General features: G+C 62.1%; 2 protein-coding genes and 1 long non-coding RNA gene across 9 annotated transcripts; 2 read left to right on the forward strand and 1 right to left on the reverse strand.

The window, feature by feature from the left end:
• Positions 1–755: 755 nt before the first annotated feature.
• LOC115342089 lies at positions 756–3,728 on the reverse strand. The gene is made up of 2 exons (XR_003923622.2): positions 3,676–3,728; positions 756–2,301 (listed from the first exon to the last, which is right to left on the reverse strand). It is a non-coding gene; the product is annotated as an uncharacterized LOC115342089 (long non-coding RNA).
• EPN3 (epsin 3) lies at positions 2,911–12,760 on the forward strand. 7 transcript variants are annotated; one of them, XM_030015903.1, is made up of 11 exons: positions 2,913–3,119; positions 3,910–4,438; positions 5,839–6,494; positions 6,885–7,003; positions 8,694–8,777; positions 9,065–9,172; positions 9,282–9,366; positions 9,616–9,924; positions 10,810–10,920; positions 11,342–11,563; positions 11,702–12,760. In XM_030015903.1, the coding sequence occupies exons 3-11, from the start codon at positions 5,924–5,926 to the stop codon at positions 12,019–12,021; spliced, it is 1,929 nt and encodes a 642-aa protein (XP_029871763.1). In that variant the 5' UTR covers positions 2,913–3,119; positions 3,910–4,438; positions 5,839–5,923; the 3' UTR covers positions 12,022–12,760. The 7 variants fall into 7 exon arrangements, with proteins under 7 accessions (XP_029871767.1, XP_029871763.1, XP_029871764.1 ...); XM_030015904.1 differs by having other exon boundaries at positions 3,910–4,060; XM_030015901.1 differs by lacking the exon at positions 3,910–4,438.
• Positions 12,761–12,816: 56 nt separating this feature from the next.
• On the forward strand, positions 12,817–24,217 carry SPATA20 (spermatogenesis associated 20). Its single transcript, XM_030015900.1, has 16 exons — positions 12,817–12,944; positions 13,995–14,132; positions 14,402–14,466; positions 14,813–14,967; positions 15,211–15,354; positions 15,627–15,828; positions 15,926–16,056; positions 16,137–16,241; positions 16,744–16,818; positions 17,031–17,243; positions 17,396–17,588; positions 18,382–18,550; positions 18,998–19,206; positions 19,348–19,547; positions 19,671–19,751; positions 23,943–24,217. The coding sequence occupies exons 1-16, from the start codon at positions 12,913–12,915 to the stop codon at positions 24,111–24,113; spliced, it is 2,283 nt and encodes a 760-aa protein (XP_029871760.1). The 5' UTR covers positions 12,817–12,912; the 3' UTR covers positions 24,114–24,217.
• The last annotated feature ends 402 nt before the right edge of the window (positions 24,218–24,619 follow it).

Here is a 24,619-nt window from a genome sequence, read left to right on the forward strand (position 1 = left end):
GACATGGCGTATGTCAGTAAAGTGCCGTCTTCCTGCAAAAGCAGCTGGACGGCATTCCCCAGAAAGGCTTTGGCCCTGTAGAGAAATGACATCAGTGTAGATTATTAATTGAGGTTTGTGATACCTTTGGGATTCTAAGGCAGCAGATGCATATCCGTGCTGAGCATTGCTGTTACAAATTCTGTACATCGCTGCGCAGTTGCACCAGGCGTGTGTGCCTCGGGCACGTGCTCTTTTACATTGGCAGCCACACTGACGCGCGTCTTGGAGCTGCGCGTAGTGTAAAATAACTGTTTCTTCTGCAGAATTGTTTTCTTTTACTTTCTCATTTTAACTCATGTGGTGTCTCTGGGGTGAGGATGTATTCTTCCCCTCGGCTCCCTGCAGTACCACGGCAAAGCGCAGCTTATTTTTTTTGCTGGCCAGGTGAGGCCCCTCATGTTTTGAGATGCTTTCTCTTAGTGGGGTGCGGGGAAGCACTTTGGCTTCTGTGAAAGCTAGCAGCCTTTTCTGGCTTAGCGGGCATGAACCCACAAAGGGAATGTCTCTGCTCAGCATTCCTGTAGTGAGAATTTCAGCAACATTTTGAGAATTAGAAGGAAAAAGGCCTGAAGTTGGGGTGTGTCTCACAGGCTCTGACAATAGCTCCTGCCTCCCTGGAGATGATTATCAGCTTGTGAATATGCCCAACTCAAACAGCTCAAGCCATCTGTTTCTAGACAAGAGGGAGTCTGCACGTTATAGAGGCAACGTGATTGTCTCAAAAGCAGGAAATACTTTTATTGGGTAGCTTTACCTTGAAAGATGGCAAACCCCATTCACAAGATCTATGCCTCCAGTCCAGCCTATAGAAACCAGTCTCCATGTATACCTCTGCTCACAGGAAAACTTGTTAATATGAAAACAGGTAGATGGGAGTTTCACGTCAGTCACGTACCATGGAAGAATGTCCTAGGCTGGTCTCCCCTTCCAAGGGAGGAGCCTGGTGGCCCCGGGCGGGGGGTGGCATAAGAACTTCTGCAAAGAACAAACCTGAATGCTGCAAATAGTCTAATTTTTTGTCATAAACATTGCTAGTGCCTCTTACAGCCTTGGACAAGAATGTCCTCAAGGGACAAGGTATAAGCAGCACACAGGAAGGGATGTGCTGGGCCAACAAGCGCAATACTCTGCTGTCTGGCTGCTGCAGCTTTTTCTGAGCCAGCTGCTTTTTTTTTTTTTTTTTCTTTTGCATTGATTTGTGGAAGTTACATGACTGGAACTGCAGTGGAATTAGAGCTGGCTTCCACAGAACACCTTTAGAAACATGTACCCCTCATTTACAGGCCTGGTGTGAGATGTGGGTTCTGTCATTAGAGCAGAGACCCCCAGGGCTGGTCAGCCCTGCGCTCTGAAGGATGCGTGGATGCTCTAGTGCCTATAATGCCAAGTCCTAACAGCCAGGCAAGGAGAGTATTCCTTCTCCTCTCCCAAACCTGGGCGTTATTTGTATTAGTGTTAATAATTTGTGTTGTGAGAGGTGAGCGACCTTCCTGGTCTTCGGAGTTGCATACCAAACCCATCACGTGAGTCGGGGTCTGAAGACACCATAACTATTAGGGAGGCCGGGAAGGGGAATTCCAGGAAAACGCTGCAAGCAGAAGGTGACAGTGCGTTTCCAGAGGCTTCTCAATGGCTGAGGGGGTCTGGGTGAGCAGGGCCCCCCAGGGCTGAGGGAAATTGGCTTTAGAGCCTTGCTGGGTCCTATTTGCTATGGCAGGGTTGTGGGCCGCCTAGCAAAGCAAACTCCAAGTTGGTGCAGCTCCACTGTGGCTCATAGGGTGTTGTCCCCGTGGAGAGGTTCACTTTGCTTATAAAAAAATCAGTGCCTGAAGAGGGGCAAGCTGGCTGCCTCGGCCGTCTGATGCAGGTGAACCGGGAGCATTGGGAACAGAGGAAGAGGAAGGCCTGGATCTTAGGCAACCATGAAGAATGCCTCCCACCACCCGAACTGGGGTGTTCTCCAGGTTGACCCGGAGGACGGTTGGGATGCTGGAGGTGTTCTTCTCACAGGCTGCAGCTGGATGCACGTTCAGCTTGCAGGGCCAGAGCCTGTTGGGAAAGTCGGGCTGATGAGATCTGCAAAGCCCCTGGAGGCACGTGGCCTCCCCGCTGCCTTCTCCCTGCGACCCAAGGCAGGAGCTTCAGACCTTCAGCGCCGGGACCTGGGGCGAGATGAATCTCAGCTCTGCGTGTTGTGCGGTGGGAGCATCAGAAGGAAGGCACGATCCCCCTCCAGAATGTCTCAGCACACAGGAGATGCTTTCCAGTATGGAAAATGTCAGTGATATTAAAAAGATTATATATATCCATAATACTTGAAGGCCTGTCAGTGATTAAAATGGAAGGCAGAGGCCGGGAGAGAGGGGGTGGCATTGAAACGATCGAGAGACATGACTTATTTTGTCATGTCATCTGATGCCTCCCTCTCTCCCCCCCGGCCAGGCTCCGGGAGCTGTTCAGAGCAGGGGAAGAATGCGCTCCAAATTTAGATCCCGGCCAAAAAGGAAAAAAAAAAAAAAAAAAAATTAACAAACCCAAATTGCAACTGTGGCCTTGGGTACCAGAGAGGGAACTGCGTTATGGGAGAGAGGGGGTGGGTGGGGAGGGTCGGCATCCCTCCGAGCCACTTCCGAGCCCGGGGATGTTGATTTCTCTCTAAAAATAATGAGGGGGGGGGGGATAATAAAGCAAAGCAAGCAGCAGCAAAGCAGCGCCTGGCTGGCTGCCAGCGAGGGGCAGTGACTGAGCATTTACAGCATCCCCGCCTCCCGCATGCGGCGGGGCAGGGGTTCGGCGCCGCATCCCCCGCGGCCGGTACCGCACCGCGCTGCACCGCACCGGGGGCGGGCGCGGAGTGGAAGGGAAGGGGAGGGAACGGGGGTACCGGGAGGCGGAGGCTGAGCGCCTCTGCCGGTGCCCGGGCCGGGGCTCGGGTGACCCCGAAGGGGTTAAGCCTGGACCTGCCCAGCCAGCCCGGCAAGTCGGCGGCGCGCAGCAGGCAGCGGGCGGGCTGCGGCCGCCTCCAGCCCGCTCCCACCGGCACCGGGCACGGCGGGGCCGCGCTCCGCTCCGCGCAGGTAAGCGGGGCTGCTCGCCCCTCGGCTGCGGGGGGAGGAGGAGGAGGAGGAGGAGGAGGAGGAAGAGGAGGAGGAGGAGGAGGAGGAAGAAGAAGAAGCGGGGGGGGGGGGGGGGGAGGAAGGTTCTGGACGCCGGAGCGTCGCGGGCTGCGGCGGGCCGGGGGATGCCGGGCCCCGGCGGGTAGCTCGGTGGCGGGGAGACTCCCGGGCCGGGCTCGGGGTCCCCTCGGCGGGTGCGGATGCGGCCTCGGTCCCCGGGCGAGCTGCGGGAGCCGGCGGCGAGGCCGAGGGCTCTGCCCCGGAGCCTTTCTCTGCCGCCCCCTCCATGTCGGGCGCTGCTCCTCCCAGCCCTGCACCTGATCAGGGATGGAGCGAGGTTTTAATCCCCCCTCTCCGGCCTCCCCCCTCCTCTCGTCTGGCCCCCTCTGCCCCCTCCTCCTTCCCCCCATCCCCTCCTGTTCCCGCTCCATGTTATTCCTCTTCGCCTCCGCAGTCCCCTGCGCCGGGCCGCGGGGCGATGGGGACCTGTCCCCGCACCCGGGTGTCCTTCTCCCACCTGGCAGCCTCTTGCTCAAGGTCACTGCAGTAATTCCATATGAGCTGCCGGGTGCTGCGGCCTTATCTCCCGCACAGCTTCTGTTTCACTCCTTTTATATTCTGGGGGGGTTGGGGGGGTGGATATTGCGTTTGATAAACCCCGCTGCCTTTAACACCCCTGGCAGCGCTCCAGCCAGGGCCACGCTCCTCTCACCCCTGTCCCAGCCCCGGCTTCCCATCTCTTCCCACGCAGACTTCCCGGGCCATCTCGTGGTGGGCAAAGTCCAGCCGGGATCGGGTCTCCGGCCGGGACGACCGGTGCCGGAACCCGTCGCACTGGACCTGGGGTTTGTCCTGCCGGGAGACCTGTTGGAGGCAGGAGGGACCGTCCTGCCCCGGAGGAGGAGTGCTGGTGTTTGCCGGTGTTTGCCAGGCCGGTGGCGCCTTTGGAAAACGTGACTTTATCTCCTGCCTGGGAGTTGGTGGAAAGCAGAGTGTGGAACCAAGTCCCGGAGGACTTTGCCGTGTCGCTGCCCTTGTTCCGAAGGCGTTTCCGCGCCAGGCGGGCAACGGCGTTGCTGTCCGCACCGTGGGCTCTCCCGGCGGGATCCAAAGGCCGCACTGACGGGCTGCATTGCGAAAGGGAATCGATACAGGGAAGCGTCTCGAGAGAAACTCCGGCCGCCTGTGAGCGTGGCTGTGCCAGGATCCATTCTGACTCACGGGGGACGTTGCCGGCGGAGCCGTGGGGCGCCCGGCCGCTGGCCCGCGGGAGCAAGGAGGTGCTGGACTGGTCGCACGGGTTGTGTGGGAGCGTGGCGGGCACCGTGCGTGGCTTGTGGGCACGTCGGCACGGCCCCGGCCCAGCTCCGGCGGGAGGGAGCGGTGTCCTGAGCCGGGAGAGGGCTGGACACGGCACGGCGGCTGCGGTCCAGGGAGGTACCGGCACCTGAGGTGGGTGGCGGGATGGACGCCGGTAATCGCTGTCTGCAGGCACTGCTGCGTGGGGGAGATATTCCTCTGCCCGCAAGCTTTATCTCTTGGACAGGGAAAAAAATTGCCAGTGAGTTTTGTTGCAGCCATGGTGGGAGCTCTGGGAGCAGCTCAGCTCCGCAGCCCTGCGGTGTGGCCCTGCTGAGGGCAAGGCAGCTCCAGGCAGCCTTTGCCTCCTGGCTTTGCTTGGCCCTCTGAGAAAATGAGGGTAAACGGTGTCTTCCCACAGTGCGGGGAGAAGGTGAGGATTAAGACTAGCACAGAGTAGAGGATAGAGTTGTGATGTGCTCACCTGAAGATGGGTCCGGACTGACCCACGTCATTTTGCACCTGCATCGGGTGCAGCGCATCCCAAGGACGGGCACTGCCCGCCGGGGATGTTCCAGGGCAGCTCCCGGCTGCGCCAGCCCCTGCCGCCCCGGCCCTAGGTCTGTGTGCAGAGAAGGCTCAGGCAGCTCGGGGTTTTTGGGAGAGTGGGGGGTTGCGTTATCCATTCTGCTCGCTGACCTGGCGCTGGAGGTTAGCACCCCGAATTCCCCACCCCGCAGCAGCACGCGGTTCTGTACCTGCAGCCTCTCGTGGAAGCCAAATTACTGAGTTTGCTGGGAAAACCCACCCAAGTGGCTGCCAGCACGGGTAAGTCGTGGCAGGCTCTGACTCACGACGGGATTTTGGTTTTGCACAACGCATCCTCGGTGGCACTGAGAACCTTGGGGCGACGGCTGAGGCGAGTGGGGCGGCGTGCAGCTGCAGATAGCGCACCTGGGGGTACAGGGGAGCCCCTGGTTGGCACGCGTCCTGAGAGGCCTGAAACAAGCTTTGCCAGGATGGTGGGGCTGAGGCAGCCGGGATCTGGAGGAGGGAGCTGCCATTTTCAGGTAGTTACTTTTAGAAGCAGAAGTGCAGGGTAAAATCTCCTCCAAATGTTGCTGAATCCAGAGCCAAATCTCTTGGCAGCTCTGCAGTGCTGGGTATCGGCTTGCTATGAGACTTTTTTCCCCTTGAGCATCCTGCATCCTGCATGTCTTTGGGTTAGCGAGTAGTGGCAGCCCAGCGAGGTGCACCTGATGCCCCAATGATGGGCGCTTCCACCTTGAGAAGCGTCCCAGGTGCCAGCCGAGGGCTCTGGGGACGGGTCTCGGTGGCTGGGGTGATGCTGAGGTCTCCGTGTCCCTGTTCCCCTCTGCAGGCGCCGGTGAGGCTGCAGCCGTGACTGCTCATCCCTTCTTCACCATTCCTGCCCGCCGCCGGCGGGTCTCCGGCACCGCACAGCCATGACGACCTCGGCACTGCGCCGGCAGGTGAAAAACATCGTGCACAACTACTCGGAGGCAGAGATCAAGGTGCGGGAGGCCACCTCCAATGATCCCTGGGGACCCCCCAGCTCCTTGATGTCGGAGATCGCCGACCTCACCTTCAACACGGTGGCCTTTGCCGAGGTCATGGGCATGATATGGCGACGGCTGAACGACAGCGGCAAGAACTGGCGTCACGTCTACAAGGCGCTCACCCTCTTGGACTACCTCATCAAAACCGGCTCCGAGAAGGTGACCCACCAGTGCCGGGAGAACCTCTACACCATCCAGACACTGAAGGACTTCCAGTATGTGGACCGCGATGGCAAGGACCAGGGCATCAACATCCGAGAGAAGGTGAAGCAGGTGATGGCGCTGCTGAAGGACGAGGAGCGGCTGAAGCAGGAGCGGGCGCACGCTCTGCAGACCAAGGAGCGCATGGCCCTCGAGGGCATGGGCAGCGGCAGCCACCAGGTCTCCTACGGCCGCCGTGCATCGCCCTACGGTGACGACTACGGCCGGGCGCGGGGCTCGCCCTCCTCCTTTAACTGTGAGTGTTGCTGGCGGCTCGCTTGGGCTCACTCGGGCTCGCTGCGGGCTGGAGGCAGGAGTTGCGTTTGGTTTGCACCTGCCTGGTGCCCATCGCTCCCCTCTGCCTTTTGGGGGGGGTGGTGGTGGTGAAGCCCGTCTCTGTCCCGCGGGTAGAGGTTTGGCTGGGCCAGGGGTGAACCCCAAGAGTGGTGGCAGCTGGCGGTGCCTCAAGCCTTAAACCCACAGCTTGTTCGTGGTAGGGAGCTCTAACGTGGGGCTACGTCCCCTGGGGAAGCCACGCTGTGGAGCTGCGGGCATTGGGACGGGGGCCCGGACGAGGCTGCTGCTATGCTCTGCAAAATACCCTAGTCCTGATGCCACCCCTTCCCCTTTTCCTCTTATCAACCAGCATCGTCCTCGTCCCCGCGGTTTGCCTCCGACCTGGAGCAAGCGAGGCCCCAGACGACGGGCGAGGAGGAGCTGCAGCTGCAGCTTGCGCTGGCCATGAGTCGGGAAGAGGCGGAGAAGGTAGGGGTGGCTCTGCCTGCCCCAGGGCACGCGAGGCCGGGCATCTCCCCGCACCTTGCCTTGTCTGTGGGCATGGTGGGTCATTTCCCTGGGAGGAGGGAGGATTTTGGGGGCTGCCCGAGGCTGGTGCATACACCTGCAACTGCACCGGGCTGCTCGTGCTGTGGCCGGCATCCAAAATCACCAGCAGGCAGATGGAGGCACGGGCTGTCCCTGCTCCCCGTCCTTGTACCAGCGGGGACAGCACCAGGCTGGGACCCATCCAGCCTCCCAGACCCCAGGGTGAACTTGCGGGGGGTCTTGATTCATCGCAAACCCCCCCCCCCCCCCAAACTTGACCGCCCTCTTCCACTGAGGGCTTCTGGTCGAGCTGCCCCATTTCTCTTGCCTTCCTGCCGAGGTTTTAGGAGATGATGCCTTGCCCAGCGCTGCGGTTTGCGTGGTGGGTGGGGGCCCGGCAGTGTCCCTGGGACTGTGCACCAGGCTGGGGGCTCAGTGGGGCTGGGTGCTCCCTCCCACTGGCTGGTCCGTTCAAACCAGGCTAGAAGGAGCTCTGGAAAACCACACCAGGAGGAGCTGAGCAGGGATGCAGGCAGCAAGCGAGCTGCTGTCCCCAACCATGAAACCTCCCCCAGGGTTGTCTCCTCTCCTATCTGCTGGCTACGGCCCCTTTTTCACCAGGGACGGCTTATTTGCACACCGGCTGAGATTGCCACCGGCTGGCACAGCCTGCGTGGAGCATGTGGGTACGGCCGGACACACAAAGTCAGAGGGACGTGGTGACTGAGGGGCTGTGTGCCCGGGCCGGCGGGCGTCCCCCCACGGGGCTGGCACCGAGCACTGCGAGCTCAGTCCTGCCGGGGCAGCGGACGTGCTTTGGAGCCGGTGCTTGCTGCTGCCCATCTTCCCTGCCTGATGGAGGCTCTTTTGGAGATGGAGCAGAGCGTATATCCCTATTTTTGTCCTGGAATTGGAGTATTTATAGCTTCCACAGGCTGCTGCGATGAGCACTGTAGGAACATGCTCTTGAAAGTGTTGCCTGTTGGAATCCATCTGGGCTGCGCATACGTGTGCATGCTCACACACGCTTGTACAGGGGTGCACACATGCACACCCCCACTGGGGTCCCCATTCCCAGTCCCAGCTGGTCCCACGCTGCTGGACAAGCATCGTGGGGTGGTGATCAGGGCTGCCATGGCAGTATGGGGACAGCCTCTCCCCAAAAGCTGCCTCAGATCTGGGTGCTTTTCCCCCAGCAGAGCAGGGCCAGGCAGGATTCCCGCACCGAGGCCAGTTGGCATCACCAACCCTCCTCCCCAGCAAGCTGCCAGGGTGAGGGGACGCCTAATCAATCCCCTCTCCTCCGCCAACTGCGTCGGAGTCCCCAAAAACCTCCTGGGGAGATGCTGGATGCCTAATTTAGGGTTGTCCCAGTCTAGATGCAGAGGCTGGTGATGGGGTAGGGGAAGGAGCTGGGGTAGAGGCCACAGGGGAGCCTGAGCAGGAGCTGGTTTGAGAGCGTAGGGGCACCGGGCTGGGGGTCCACAGCCAAAGCCGGATGGATGGGCACAGAGATGCTGTGCGGGCAGGCGAGGGTCTGCAGGAGAGGTGGTGGTGAGGACAGGGACCTCCAAGCAGTCCTGCGAGCTGAGGGCAAGCTGAAATGTCACCCCATTTCCTCTGTTGGCAGAAGCCACTTCCTCCAATTTCCAGTACAGATGAAGAAAGGCAATTGCAGCTAGCGCTCGCGCTGAGCAAAGAGGAGCACGAGAAGGTACCTGTGCCCTGCAGCCCCGGGTGCTCCTCTGTCCTTACACTTGGGCTTCTCTCTGGGGCGCCGGAGCCCGAAATGCCACCTTGCTCCGCCGCCTGCTTTGCTTTCGCTGCTCTGGGCTGTCTGCTGAGCGCTCTCCCAGCGGGCTCAGCCCCAGAGGAGCCATCTGCTCGGATGCTGGGACTTTTCGGGGATGCGGTGGCAGCTCCTGTGCTCAGTCTGTCTCCTGGAGAAGGTGCTGGCTGCAGGGTTGCTGAGTTCATGGACCCCGTCCCTTGTCCCTGCAGGAGGTGAGGACTTGGCAAGGGGAGAATTCCCTGCTGCAGAGAGCCTCGGAGGAGACTACCCAGGGCAAGGAGGAAGAGGAGGAAGAAGATAAGATGAAGAAAAGCCAGGTACAGCACTGGGGGCCTGGATGGCCACACAGCCAGCCTTGGGCTCCGGGGCGATCCCGCAGGTCTGCCCTGGGCTTCCCTCACCTCTTTATTCCTTTTCCGTTTGCAGTCCTCTATCCTGGAGCTGGCAGATATATTTGGGCCGGCGCCAGCCCCCTCCAGCCACACGTCTGCCGACCCGTGGGATATGCCAGGTGGGGGCAACTCGCAGGCTGCCAAAGCTTGGGACAGTGGCAGAAACCTCTCCCTTGCCTCTGTCCCTCCCCAGTCCCCAGGAGCTCAACAGTAAGGACCTCTTGCTTCTCCTCCCTCCGCTGCCCAGTCCGTTACATGCCTGGGTGGTGCTGCTGGAAGCTGTGGTCCCCCGGGCACATCCCTGCTGCTCAGCATCACTCCGTGCCCTGCACCGTTCCCCTCTTCCACAGTTTCCCCTCTTCTTTCAGATATGAAGCCCAAAGCGGAGCCGGCAGCCTCTGCCTGGTCCGGTGCGACTGACCCCTGGGTGCCGGTCCCAGCTGCCGGCGGGGAGCCCCTCTCCCAGGCGAGCGCCTCGTCCCAGCAAACCTCTGCCGGGCCCTGGGATTTCCCCCCTGGCACCGCTGCAGCCTCTGACCCTTGGGGGAAGGCACCCTTGTCTTCTGGCTTCCCTGCTGCGGACCCCTGGGTGACGGCATCCCCCCCCACCCAGGTCTCTGGTTCCACACCAGCTGCCGATCCTTGGGCCGCTGTGGCCGAGCAACCTCCTAACCCTGGTAAGAGGCTCGATGATGGGCGTTTTGGCTTTGCTGGGGATGGCGGGCAGCGTTGGCCGTCACTGCCCTCCTCCAAGTGGGTATCCTGCGGTGCTCCCCCCTTCCTCCCGCAGCCAGCTCTGCAAACACCCCCCCGCATTGCTCTCCTGCCCTGCAGCGGGACCTCCGCTCGCCCCTCAGCATCCTGAAAACTTCAAGGAACTTTTAGGCTTTATCTCTGCACAGAATAGGCTGCTTTAATTAACATGGCACAGTTAACGGAGCCCGCCCATGGGAGCGGATCGCAGCCACCGCACCGTTCCAGCAGCGGGGTGATGGTGTGTGTCCCCCCTGCTGATACCTGTCTGTCTGCTCACCCCAAACCGGCCGGGACGGGACGGTTGCTGCTCGCAGATGCCACGTTGCAGATGGGGAAACGGTTGTAGGAGTAGCCTGTGTTTCAGAGCTCAGTGCCACTCTCGGTTCCTCCTCCGTGCTTCCTTTGGCCCCGCGGAGATACCGTGTGTTCTGCCCTCAGTTTTGCTCCCTGGGGAGGAGAGCAGAATCCGGCCTGGGGGCCAGTGCTGGTTGTTAAAGCTTTCCTGCAGACCTGTCCCCTCCGCCTGTCCCTGCTGGGGCTGGCAACGCGACCTGCCTGCTGCAGGGGGATGGCTGCGAGCGGTGTAGGGGCTGCCTCGGTCTGCAATGACCCCCAATGGTCTGGCTCAGCCCCCCGACCCCGGGCCGGTGCACGTTCCCGACCCCCAGCCCCGTGCCCCCCCCCACCGCACGCCCTCTTCTCTGTCTCCTTGCAGGCAGCCGCCCCTGCCTCTCTCCTGCCCGTACATCTCCTGCCTCTCACCTCCCCGCTTGCTCCCCTCCTTGAGTCTCACCTCTTCCCCCCAGCTCCAGGGGGGGACGCTTTCGACCTGTTTGCAAAGCCGCCCGAGCCAGCCGAGCCGCCGGAGCAAGAGCCCTCTCAGCCACCCTCCTCGGCCAAGTCCAACAGCCCCGTCGGTAAGAGCCGGGGGAGCGGGCAGGGGCCGATTTGGGCAGGTGGGGGACAGTGACCTGTCCCTGCCCATCGCAGAGAGGCAGCTCCAGGGCTGGCCGGGCTGTGTGTGGCTGCTTGCTGGCGTGGCCAAAGCACGTTCCCACCTGCAACCACGCGTGCCGTGGGCTTGGGCTGCCCCGTAGCCGAGGGGGCAGCTCCAGGCCCTGCGTGTCATCCATTTCCCAACCCCGTCGCCCGCCGTGGTGGCTCGCGGCGGGGGGCGGATCTCGGGCACGCCACGCCGCAGCCTCAGCCCCACCGCACCGAGCTGTGACCTGGGGCGAGACGTGCCGTTAGCCGCCCTGTGCGGGGACAGGGGGATGCCGTCACCCTCAGTTTCTCACCGCTGGCTCACGCGACTCGTCTTCCCCTCCCCAACCCCAGAGCTGGACCCCTTCGGCGACCTGTTCCCCAGCACCAGGCAGGATGGGGCGAAGAGCTTCGACCTCGCCAACCTGGCCGACTCCCTGCCCGAATCCGGCAAGGAGCGGAAGGACTGTAAAACCCCCGAGGCCTTCCTCGGCCCCGCCGCCTCCTCCCTGGTCAACCTGGACTCCCTGGTCGCACCTGCTCCGGCCTCCAAGACGCGCAACCCCTTTCTCTCGGGTAGGTGCCGGTGCTGTGGTGCGGGCTGCCGGCCGGGGGCTTCCCTGGGCTGGGCGGAGGGGTGTTTGTGGGAGGAAGAGGAGGAGGACGGGGGATGACATATGGCTGCCCTGACGCGTCCCGTCCTCTCCTTGCTAGGTCTGAGCACGCCGTCCCCTACCAACCCCTTCAGCCTCGCCGAGCAGCCCAAGCCGACGCTCAACCAGATGCGGACCAGCTCGCCGGTGCCCGGCCTGCCCGCCGGTCTCCCCGCCAACTCCATGACCTACAGCGCGTCCCTGCCGCTGCCCCTCAGCAGCGTCCCCGCCGCCGCCGCCGCCCTCCCCGCCTCCGCCAGTGCCTTTCCCCAGGCCGGCACCTTCCCCGAACTCCCCAGCAACTTGCCGCAGCCTTTACTACCGCTGAGCGGCCCCCCGGCCCCGCCGTCCGCTCCGGGGGGGCTCAACCCCTTCCTCTGAATCCTCTGGACGTGGAGACTCTCGCCCCTTCCCCGGCTGTTACAAATCCCCCCCGGCCTTTCCTTCCGCCAAGACCTTGGGGCGGGGGGGGGGGCCAGCGGTTCGCTAGCTGCAAGGGAGGGTGTCCCCCACGCCAGCCCCTGCCCCGTGCCTGCCGGCTGGGGGGGCAGCCAGCATGAGCCCCCGTGCTTGACAGAAAAGAGGGGACCCCCCCCCCCGTCCCCTCCCCGGCGAAGGCCAGAGCCGCGGCCGAGGGGCCACGGCGGGGCCCGTCCTAAGGACTGTGGTGGTTTTGGGGGCTCCGGTGCAGCGGGCTGGGCTGGTGCATGGGGGCTCGCTGCTGGATGGGTTCCCCCCCCGGGGTAGGGGGCTTTGCCTCGGAGCCTGCGGGGAGCTGGGGCAGCGCTGGGGCCGGGGGGAGCCGCGGTTACACCCCCCCCCCCCCCCAACCGTGCTCCCTTCCCCGGGGTCCCCGGCTGGTTCGCGCTCCCCTGGCTGTCGCTCGCCGCCCCCCGCCCCTCGCCCCTTTCCCGCTCGCTGCCGCCCCTCAGCCCCCTCCCCGGACCCTCCCGAAGGAGCTGCGGGCAGGGCCCCCGCGGGGGGCAGCCGCTTCCTCGCCCGCTGGCGGGGGCGAAGGGGGTGGGAGGCTGGAGGGGCGGCGGGGAGCACCGGTGACTTCGGCGCTGCTGGAGAGCGGCGGCTCCGGGCTGCCTGTGAGACAATAAAATGCTCTGACGGACCCGGTGTGCGGCTCCGGGGGGAGGGCAGGGCCCGGCGAGGAGGCCGGGCTCGGGGCGGGGGGGGGGGGGGGAAGACGACGACGGGGACGGGCCTCGGGCCGGTCACGGGGAGCGGCGGCAGCTCCGCTCCGCTCCGCTCCGCCCCGCCGCCATGTTGGCGGCGCCGCTGCGCCGGGCCCGCAGGTACCGGGGGGGGGGCGGGAACGGGAGGGCCGGGGCGGCTGCGGCCCTGCGGGGCGGTGGGCAGCGATCGCTGCGGCACTCGGCAGCCCTTCGGCATCGTCGCTGCCTCCCCCTAAATCCACCCTGCGCTCCCCCCGCTATATCCCCCGCGTCCTCCCGGCACCTCCCACATCCCCCTAAATTCCCCTCGCATCCTTGCAACGCCCTGGACCCCTCCCGCGTCTTCCCTAAATCCCCCCCTGCACCCTCCCGAATCTCCCCTAAATCCTTTCAGCACCGTTACACCCCTCCTGTATTCCCCAGCGTCCTCCCCGAAATCCCCCCTGCACTCCCCGAAATCCCCCCTGCACTCCCCCAAATCCCCCCTGCACTCCCCGAAATCCTCCCTGCACTCCCCCAAATCCCCCCTGCACCCCTATACCCCCCGCATGACATAGCATTCTCCCTGTACCCCCTTCCTGCACCCCTCTCGCACCCCCTCTTGCATCCCCGCACCCCAGCCCTGCATCCCCACCCAGGAGGATCTCTCCGGTCCCCTCTTGTCCCTCGTTCCCCTCGCCACAAAAAGCCCGTGCCACCCTACCCGCGCCCTGACCCCGCACCTACCCGTGCACCCACGGGAGAGGATTTTCCTCCCTGATGACCGCACGGGTCCAATCCTGCGGATGTTGCTCCCTTACCCACGGCTGTCGGGTGACTGTGCCCCCAAAAGATGCTGGTGGTGGGCTGGGGGCTGGAGGGGAGGGAGCCCAGGGATGGCAGTCGGAGGAGAACAGCCTCACCTGAGCCTCCAGCAAGCGGGGAGGACTTTTTAGGGTCCTGGAGGGGGGACAGAGGTGGACCAAGCCCCAGCCCTGGGGCTAAAAGTGGTTCCCCTGGCACGAGGAGCAAATAATGGGGAGCGGGGAGCAGCACCCCGTCCCAGGGCTGCGCTGGGCACCCGCAGGAGCCGGGGTGCTGGTGGTGCTGGTCTGGGGTGTCGCGGCTCTCTCCAGGGGCTGTGCTTTGCTGTGGCGAGCAAGGAAACGATGAGCCTATTCCGTGTCGCAGGTGCACGTTTCTGACTGGGAGCGTGACCATGGCCACGGGGGGGACAACCAGCCCCCCCAGCGTCCCTCGTCACACCAACCGCCTGATTAACGAGAAGTCCCCCTACCTCCTGCAGCATGCTCACAACCCCGTGGACTGGTAAGAGCGACTGGTGCCTTTCTCCCTCCTCCTCTCCTTTTTGCGTCCGTGGGGCTGAGGGACTCGCTGCCACGGAAGCGGCGGCAGGCGAAGCAGCCCGGCCTCCTCTGCAGCTCCCCGCGGACTCGGGGTCCGTGCTCCTGAGCCAGCCGTGCCCCCGGCTGTCCTGACCCCTCTCCACCAGGCAGCAGATTCTCAGGCAGCTGTAGAGGAATCCGGGTCCCATCAGCGGTGACCCCTGAAGCTCCTTCCTTGTCTTCCCTCCACAGGTACCCTTGGGGTCAGGAAGCCTTTGATAAAGCAAAGAAAGAAAACAAGCTGATATTCCTGTCAGGTAACCAGAAACAAGACATATTTCATGTTCCCATGTGTTGTTCGGTAGATGACCAGATAAGCTGGGCTGCTGGTGTGTGAGTAGCCGTGTAGGTAAGGACACTGAGCACTAATTCTCTGCTAGCAAGAGAGGGCCACGTGCTTTAATAGCTCTCTCTGAAGGTGGGCTGCATCAAGGACCAGATTTTAGGAGCAAGAGCTGAAAAGCTTTCTCCTCCATCTCTTCTCTGGGTGGGGTGGGCAGCTGTTGCCCGTATCAGGGTTCCCCACCGCTGAGCGATCTCCCCGTAACGCGTGTCCTGCTCCTTGCAAAGGGTCTTTCCTCACTCGCCTGAGCTTGTTTTCAGTTGGCTACTCCACCTGCCACTGGTGCCACGTGATGGAGGAGGAGTCCTTCAAGAACAAGGAGATCGGGGAGATTATGAACAAGAACTTTGTATGCATCAAAGTGGATCGTGAGGAGCGGCCAGATGTGGACAAAGTATACATGACCTTCGTGCAGGTAAGGGAGGCACGGGCAGAGCTCGGGGGGCTTTGACTGGCTCTTTCAAGATGAGATTCATGGTTGTGTTCCTCAGGCAAGAAGAACCAGTATGTGAGCTGGTCTGAATGGGGCCATGCATGATCACAAGGGTGGAGGGAAGCACACGTCTGTCCTCAAGCGAGGCACTGGGATGTGCCGGAGGGTTACAGAGCAGAGGGTGCCACTTGCATGACCTTGGTGCACCCGTGATTTGTCTTTCAGGCAACCAGTGGTGGAGGTGGCTGGCCGATGAGTGTCTGGCTGACTCCAGACCTCAAGCCCTTTGTAGGGGGGACGTACTTCCCACCTGAAGATGGAGTTCATCGTGTTGGCTTTCGGACTGTGCTGCTCCGAATCGCAGAGCAGGTACGGAGCAGGAGTGGCGTAGCAGACAGTGCTCAACCAACGGGGCTGCAGGGAAATTGGTCTGGAATTGACGGGTGACTGGGTTAAGAGATATAGTCATGAGAAATGGTAGCCCAGAGGACATGTCAGAGCTTTGGCTGGGTTAGAGATGGATTGGAACTGATCTGGGGAGGAGGACCGAGAACTGAAGGTGCAGTTTGGACTGGTGCAATGCAGGAAGCAGAAAGAGAGACAAAAAATGGAAGAACTGACTTTCTCACTCTGCATCTTAGTGGAAGGAGAACAAAGAGGCCCTGTTGGAGAACAGCCAGAAGATCCTGGAAGCATTGCTATACAGGTCTGAGGTCCATGTGCAGGGCCAGGAGTCACCCCCACCATCCAAAGAGGTGATGGCCACCTGTTTCAAGCAGCTCTCCAACTCTTACGATGAGGACTACGGTGGCTTTTCCGAATCCCCCAAGTTCCCCACCCCAGGTCAGTCTGGCCTCTGCTGCTGAGCCCTGCCGTGGGGCAGGCAGCGCCGGGGGGCAGAGCCCACCCCACAGCCTCCCGCTTTCTCCCTGTATTTCAGTGAACTTGAATTTCCTCTTCACGTACTGGGCCCTGCACCGAACAACTCCAGAAGGTGCCCGGGCACTGCAGATGGCTCTGCATACCCTCAAGATGATGGCCCATGGGGGCATCCATGACCACATCGGTCAGGTAGGAGGAAGGCCTCGGGGGTAAACCCCTGGCACATCCAGGAGGCGTGGGGTGGAGACGTGTCCACTTGGTTTTTGCAGGGCTTTCACCGCTACTCCACCGACCAGCACTGGCACGTCCCTCACTTTGAGAAGATGCTGTATGACCAGGGGCAGCTGGCAGCCACGTATAGCAGAGCGTTTCAGGTACGGCCGTGGCATCCCTCTGTGGGGGGGGGGCTCCCTCAGCACTCTGAGCGCTGGCTGGGGAGGGCTGGCTTGGTTTGGGGAGCAGCTTCGAAACCTGTTCCCCAAGATGTTGCCCATCCCCTGGGCGTGGAGTGGTCCCATACTCCTCTTCATCTACTGGTGTTCATCCAGAAACACTGCACAAATCCGTGACAGTGGAGCCCCAGGGTTTTGAGCGTAACGGGGGAGGGAACAGCCTTCTGGCTGGTCTCTGCAAGTCAGCAAACACATGCTGCTGCCTGTGATGTTGGTATAACTCCAGGGTTGCTCTCCAGTGCCTGTAGATTTTTGTCAGAGATCTTACTCTGAATCCATCCCACGTTTAAAGTCCCCAGACTTTCAAATGTGTTTCCCCTCCTTTGCCAGCTCTTTCAATCTGAATCTCTGATCATATCTTGCTGTGTCTCTTGCCTCCCCGCTGCCCCTTGTAATATTGACATCCACCCCGTGCCTCCTGCAGATCTCTGGCGATGAATTCTTTGCCAGTGTCGCTCAAGACATTTTGCTCTACGTCTCGCGGGACCTGAGTGACCAGGTAGGTTGTTACCTGGGCTGGGCCAAAGGGAGCCACTTACCCTGCCCTGGGACGTGGCTTGGGGCTGCTTTTCCCTCCCTCCCTTCCCAGCTGAGCTCAGTCTGGGGCACTGCTGCGGCTCGCTGGCCAGATTGCCAGCCCAGCAGTGATGGGGAGTTGGCTGAAGGTGCTGTCCCAGTAACGGGAGAGTCTCTCTGTTGCTCTTTTCCCAGGCTGGAGGTTTCTACAGTGCGGAAGATGCTGATTCCTACCCGACCACTGCATCCGGAAAGAAGCGAGAAGGAGCTTTCTGTGTGTGGGCAGCCGAGGAAATTCGGGCTCTCCTTCCTGACCCTGTCGAAGGGGCCACAGAGGGGACGACCCTGGGAGATGTCTTCATGCACCACTACGGAGTGAAGGAGACTGGCAACGTGAGCCCCATGAAGGTGAGGGAGAACAAAGACCTGCCTGGTACTGGGACGACTGGTGGGGGACCCGCACCCTTGGGCATGGGGCGATGGCAGAGCAGCCCCAGAGCACGTGGGGTCCAACCCTTCCTCAGCCCGGTGACGTTCCTAGAACGGGGCATTCCTTTCAGGACCCCCATCAGGAGCTGAAGGGCAAGAATGTCCTTATTGTTCGATGCTCCCCGGAGCTGACGGCATCCCGGTTTGGGCTGGAGCCGGGGCGGCTGGCTGCTCTCCTGCAGGAGGGCCGGCGGAGGCTGTCCACAGCCCGGGCACAGCGGCCGCGGCCACACTTGGACACCAAGATGCTGGCGGCATGGAACGGTGAGAGGCGGCTCAGCTCTGGGGGTGTGTGCCTTGGCTGGACCCCTCCGCGGCGGCCCGGGGCCAGCACGCTTTTGGGGGGCTTGTAGCAACGAGTCCTGCTGGGACTGGAGAGCCCCCCACGGAGGTGGTGGGTGGGCTGGGGTCCGGGGCTGTGGGAGCACCTGGGGGAAGCAGCCCCAAACCTGCAAGCCGTGGGGCTGCTGGGCGTCGGGATATTACTCTGGCTTTATTTTCCTCCCCTGTTGCCAGTAGAGAGCAGCAAAACCCTTCCCCTGGCTCAGCCTGGTTCCCCCACTTGGGATCTGGGGAAGGGGACTGAGTTGGGGATTCAGGACCCAGGTGGGGTGCAGAGCCCACCTCCACTGCTGCATTAGTGGGAGACCGCAGCTCTGTGTCCGTCTGTCCAGGTGTCCTGCAGCAGGTAATAACTGCAGTACCCCAGACACTGTTCCCAGCAGTAAATGCCTGGGTAGCTGGGTCTGGAGCTGGCGTAAGCTGGAGTTACACCTCGTCCTGCAAACAGGAAGACTCTCTTAAACCCTGTTTCTTCCTGCAAACGAAGGCTTAGCTCTTGCTGGCCTTGCAGCGTTCTGCCCCTCTCTTCAGTGACAGTAAGTGACTTTCTTAGCGGTTTGAACCGAGTGGGAGAGCTGGTGGCTGAGCCCTGACCTGCCTAGAACCTCAGGGAAGATGAGCTTCCTGCTGAGCATCCTTTAAAGGAAAGACCGTGACACCCCCACCGGTTCCTTGTGCCCCCCCTGAGCCTGTCCCCGTGTCTGTGCCTGTGCAGGGCTGATGATCTCGGGCTTTGCCCAGGCTGGGGCAGCCCTGGCCGAGCAGGAGTACGTGAACCGGGCTACGCAGGCAGCTGCCTTCCTGCGGAGACACCTTTTTGACCCTGCCAGTGGGAGGTTGCTGCGGAGCTGCTACCGGGGCAAAGACAACACGGTGGAGCAGAGGTGAGCAGTGGTACAGAGAGTGTCTACAGACCGACTGGCCACCCCCCGGGTGCTGCCCAGGCCCCAGGTGGTCCCCGTCCTCCTCTCTTCCAGGCAGGACTGAACTGGGAGGGAGGGAGGCTGTTTGCCTTGCACAGAACAGCCTCTGGTGCAGTTTGGGATGGATTAGTGCCCCCCACCCGGTGAGGAAGAATTAAGGTCAAATCCTTTCCCGATCCTCATCTTCCAAGCTGGCAGGAGCCTTCCCCTGCCCTCCCCTGCTGTACAGAAACCCGGGGCTGAGCCATGTGATGACTTGGCACAGCCACGGCTTATCTTGGACTGAGCTCTGAGGTGGCGTCTCCTCGGGTAGCAGAGACCAGTAGGTAGGGCTTTGCTGGGTTGGAGAACATTTCCCACCTGGCCAGTGTAGAGACCCTGATGCTCCTTCCCTGTCTGCCACTGCAGCGCCGTGCCCATCCAGGGCTTCCTGGAGGATTACGTCTTTGTCATCCAGGCTCTCTTTGACCTGTATGAAGCCTCGTTGGAGCAGGGCTGGCTGGAGTGGGCCCTGCAGCTCCAGCACATGCAAGACAAGCTCTTCTGGGACCCCAAAGGCTTTGCGTATTTCTCCAGCGAGGCTGGCGATCCCTCTCTGCTCCTGCGCCTGAAGGATGGTGAGCTCAGGGACACGGCCCTGCTCTCCATGGGTTATGGTGTGGGGCAGCTTAGGGAGGGCAGGGGTGGTGCCTGGCTGAAGGAACAAGCCGTGGGGTGGTGAGGCACTGGGCTGATGGAGGAGCTGTTTTCCCCTGCAGACCAAGATGGAGCAGAGCCCACTCCCAACTCTGTCACTGTCACAAACCTGCTCCGAGCAGCTTGTTACTCCGGCCATACAGAGTGGGTGGAAAAAGCCGGGCAGATCTTGGCTGCCTTCTCAGAGAGGCTGCAGAAGATCCCAATAGCCCTGCCAGAGATGGCCCGGGCCACCGCTGTGTTCCATCACACCCTCAAACAGGTACGGGCTGGGGCTCATGTGCCCCTTACGGAACCTGCCGCAGGGAGGGGGCTTTGTGGTGGTGTGGGTGCAGTCACAGCTCTCTGCTCTCTCTCTTCTGCCACCCACACTCTCCCCGGACAGGTGGTTATCTGTGGGGACCCCCAGGGAGAAGACACGAAAGAGATGCTGCACTGCGTCCGCTCCGTCTTCAGCCCAAACAAGGTAGAGGTGCCAGCCCTCCGCAGCCCCCTGCGCAGCCGCTCCCCGCCAGCCGGCATGCTCCCTGCTGCCACCTGCATTGCCGGTGCCTTCATCCTTTTCTCCCAGTGCGGCTGTAGCATCCGTCTTCCTCCTCCTCTGTCCTGCCTCCTTTCTGGGAAGCATCCTATCCTTTCCATATTTGTAAGCGCAGCCGGCAGGGCCACGGCTGAGCCCCTGCACCCCTCTCCCTGGCACAGAGTGCTGGCAGCCCAGCCCAAGGAGCGGCTGCAGCAGCGGCTGCTGTCGCTGCCGGCTGTTTACACTGCCCTCGGCCTGAGCCCAGCATCCCCAGCGCTGCTCTCCCAAGGGAAAACCCTTCGTTCCGGTGCGGATGCGTCATGCCCGGTGTGGATGTGTCATGCCTGGTGCAGATCCAGCCAGTGTCTGGGTCACCTTCTGCCTGGAGCCACCCTCGCATCCTTGGGAAACGGCAAGGCAGTACCTTGCTCCGGCTGTGGGTACCCCTGGCTGGGAGGGTCTGGCTTTTCCCAAAAGCTTTGCCCCCAGTTGTGCCGTCGCCGCGCACTGGGGTTACCACCTTGCTCTGCTCGTCTGCATCCCTGCTCAGAGATGCGTCACCCGGTGCGTCCCACGGAGGGGCCGTGCTGCCGCGGGGACGGAGCTGTTTGCCGCCCGCGGAGCTGGCAGGGAAGGGCAGTGCGGCAGCCGGCGCCCGTCACGTTTGGTGGGCAGCGTCCCTGCCCTGGGGACGGATGGCTCTCGCCTTGGCAAAGCTGTCGAGCCGAGGGAAGCAGGGCTGGGCTGTAGGCGAGGAGGCTCAGCGTTTCAGCCTCTGGACCGGATTCATCCCTGCCTGTCGGGGTCCTGGTGCCAGGGACTGGCACATTGAGCCGCAACACGTGGGGAGCTGGCACTGAGGCCAAAGCATCAGTTTCCCTCTGTAGCCCCAGCTGGGGTGAACTGGGGAGCGCTGAGCCATCGGCACGGGGTCCCCTGCTCCGTCCTCACGTTAGCTCAGCCCACGGAGGCTTTCGTCCCTGACCCTCTGCTTACGTGCCCAGCGGTGTTCAACGCCGGTGTTGGAGGACAGTCACCACTTTTGCCCAGGCACGTGGGTGGGGGACGCAGCTCTCCGTCCTTCCTCTGGCATCTCCCGTCCAGCGATGCCCTCAGCCGTGCCTGTCGCCGTGCCGCGTGCGAGGCCTCTGCTCCCACGCTCTTCCTCTCTCCCTTGGAAGGATTACAGCGGGTGACCCAGTTTGCGGGGACGGGAAGCGCCGTGGTGGCAGCGGGGAACCCAGTGCTGCTGCTAATAACCCGCTCCCTCTCCCCGCAACTGGTTCAGCCGTCGGTTCCCCCGAGTCCACGTGGGCTCCGGCAGGGGATGCAGCCGGCAGCTTCGGGGTCTCGAGCAGAGCAAATAGCGCAGCCGTTTCCTCTCCTCTCGTGGGATTTGGTTCCCTCCTGCTAAGCTGGTAACAAGCCTGGCTGTTGGGGACGCTCGCTCCCCAGGGGCAGGTCTGTCTGCCCCAAGCCGTTGCCTTCCTCGGGATAGGGAGGAAGAGGAGGGCTGGGCGCTCTGGATGGATATTGCTATAAGGGAGTGAAGCCGCGGGGGGCTGCGCTCAGAGGGGCATGCGGGGGGGGCTGCAGCTGGAGGCTGGCAGCAGGCAGGGCAGAGGTCGAGCCCCTGCCAGCCCCTTGCCGGGCATCCCTGCTCTTGCGTGTTCCTCATGTCGCGATGGTGGGATGGATCAGGAGTTGTCCCTTTTGGCAGCTTGGGTTTGTTTCCTGGAAGAAAGAACGTGGCAGGAGGGGAAGGCTCTCTTCCCAGAGGAGCACAGCCCTGTAGGCATGTGCTTCCCCAAGCATGAGCGTGCAGGAGCGGTAGGAGCTGAGCTCCTCCTCGACCTTCCTCAGCCCACCTCCCTCCCGCTCATTCCTGCCACGAAAGCTGCCTGCGCTGCTGAGCCCGGCTCCAGCAGACGGGGTGTCCCGTCGCGGTGATGGCTGCTTCTCCCTGCTGTCACCGAGGCCGGGGGCGAGCGTTTGGGTCTCTTCAGCATCATCTGGGTGGAATGAAGGGCAACAGGGAGGGGGTAGAGCCACACTTCCCCTGAGCCGTCCTGCCGGGGCTTCCCCGGTGCCATTCTTCATGGCCAACCTGATCTCTGGCAGTAGCGATGGCTCCTCACCTTGCAGAGGGGATGGAGAGAAGGGAGGAGAATCCCACTGCTCAGAGAGTCACACTGCCTTTGGGAGCAGCCTGCTGCCTCCTGACAGCCATCCCTCTTTCCGTGCTGCATCGCACAGAGATGCGGGTCCTCCCTTTTCCCACCCGCCTTCAGCCCCCTCCAGCTGCACCCCAGCTCTCCTTCCCCACCCCGAGAAGCTGCCTGAGGCAGAGCAGCTCCGGGGTCACCCGCTCCGGGGACACGACGGCTTTGGGAATCGGCTTTGCCAAGGAGTTGGGGAAATGTCACTGCCGTGTCCCCTGCCGCCCCTGCTCCCTCAGTGCCGGCAGGGCGCTGGGGGCTTGGCTCGTCTGCAGGAACACAATTAATTAGGTCATTCCAGTAATTAATTCCTTACAAACTTCACATTGAAATCCTTGCTGTAACGAGATGCCGATGATAAAACGGCATTGAGGTCGCAGGTTTAAATGGACCCCGCACCCGGAGGAGCCCTTTGCCGCAGGCACCTGCCGCAGGGATGTGAGTGCTGCAGGGGCGATGCCGGAGGTGCTCCCCAGGGGTCCCGGTGCTGGGAGCAGAAAGGGTTGGATCCCTGCTCCGGGGCTGGATCCCGGCTCCTGGTATAGATTCCTGCCCTGTTAATGGTCTTTAGGGTAATTATGAAGGATCCCATTATCTCCTCAGCTGCAGAGCGCTAAGCCTGCCGCTTGCCTTCATCCTGGCCCTGCAAGAGGACCTTAGGGAGCTTGTGAGAAAAATGAATAATGAATTTCAGATTGGACATGAATTGGTAATTAATCACTCCTGGAATTAATTCCAGACAAAGGCGAGTGGGGGAGGAGGTTGGGGGGGAGCAGGAGGGAGGCAGGGAGTCGGGCTGAGTCAGAGCTGGGTCAAGGCAGGGGCCGAGCGGGAGATGTGGGGCGATGGGGGACAGGACGGGACTGCAGCAGCCGTTATCGAGGGCAAGGGCTTGGGGACATGGTGACCTCCTGGGGACGCAGGGGGTGAGGGCAGCCCCTGCCAGGCACGGGTGAGGCGTCTCTGCTGGGTCTTGGTGCTGGGTTTGCTCCTGGCCCCGGGGCCGGTGGCAAGAGGATGCTGCGTGCCGGGCGAGCGATGCCACGGTGGCAAGATGTGCGTGCCGGGGGTAGTAGCGTTCGGTGTCGGCATCCCTCGGCGGCGGCGGCGGCGTGAACCTGTGGCGAGCGTGTCAGTGCTTGGTGGGCACCGTGGTGGGTGCACACATGGGGCTGGGGCCGGAGCCGGAGCTGGAGAGGGCAAGGGAGAACCATGTGCTCCAGCAGTGGGATGCTGCCTTCATGCCTTGGACCTTGGAAGGGCTGGCGTTTTGCTCACCCTTTGCATCCGTGTCGGCACCAGGCTCCCTGCCAGCTCCTGGCCTTTCCCCTGATTAGCCTGCAAGCCCTGAGGCTTTAACAAACATTTTCCCTTTCAGAAAAGCTAATTATCACGGCAGCCCTGTCATCACCCCTGGCTGGTGCTGCCGTGTCAGCCGGGAGAGCCCCCGACCCACTGCTTGCTGGTGTCTTGAGTTTTTTGGAAAGCATCTGGAGGGCAGGAGGAGTTGGGCTGCCGGGTGGGATGCTGGAGCTGGTGCTGGGATTGGGGCTGCCCCTGGGCTGGGTGGGTGTCCCCAGGGAGCCGGCTGGCTCGGGCAGCCCCACTCCAGGCCGTTGTGTGCCGGTCCCTGTGCTTCATCCCCAGTTGTCGGGTGTCTGGAGCAGAAAAGGGAGGCCAAGCTGCCGGGGATGGTGTGGATCACGTGCTCCCTCCAACACGGGCGCTGGGGATGTGGCCGCCGTGGGACCCTGGCAGAGGGCTGGCATGGGTCCCCTCGGCTCCCCGTCCCCTTCCCTCTTCGGGCGAGTGCGTGGGGGGACGCTGCCAGCACTTGGCATGTCTGTGGGGAGGGAAGGACCAGCTGGCTGGCGCTGGCTCTGCTCTCCAGCTCTCCCAGCTCCTTCTCCGGCAGGTGCTGATGCTAGCAGATGGAGACAGCACTGGGTTCCTCTACCGCCAGTTGCCTTTCCTTGCATCCCTGGAGAGGAAGGACGGGAAAGCCACCGCCTATCTCTGCAGCAACTTCGCCTGTTCCCTGCCCATCACCTCTCCCCAGGAGCTACGTGGGATGCTCTGCCCGTGAGCCCCTCGGCCCCTCCGCCTGCAGGGAAGGCAAGGGGGAGGCAGACTGTCACGCCAGCCTGGGGACACGGGAGAGACCCGTAATAAAGCTACCTTGGCCATCAACTGCCTCCTGGATGGTTCCTGGCAGCACAGTGGGGCTGTGCCTGCAGCAGGGGTCAGGCTCTGCTTGCAACCACTGCTCTGGCAGCATCTCGGCAGAACCGGCTCTGCTCCCCGGTGCTGGTTTTGGCATGGCTAGGAGACACCCACCGAGGAGCATCGCCTCCCCCTGCACACGCGCTTGCTCCTTGCCTCTGCTCGCTGAGGAAAAAGAAAACAAATTAAGTATAAATCCCAGCGTTAATGGAGAAGTCGGATGGGAAAACTATTAGGGTTCCTATAGCAACCCAGGGTAACATTGTCAAAAGCACCTGGATGACTTGGGAGTCAAGTGCTTTTGAAAGTGTTACCGGTTACGACAGCCACGGTATTTTTCCATTACAGAGTAGATTGTAACATACATTA

The sequence above is a fragment of the Aquila chrysaetos genome, chromosome 5 (assembly GCF_900496995.4).
Source record: "Aquila chrysaetos chrysaetos chromosome 5, bAquChr1.4, whole genome shotgun sequence".
Classification (NCBI taxonomy): domain Eukaryota; kingdom Metazoa; phylum Chordata; class Aves; order Accipitriformes; family Accipitridae; genus Aquila; species Aquila chrysaetos.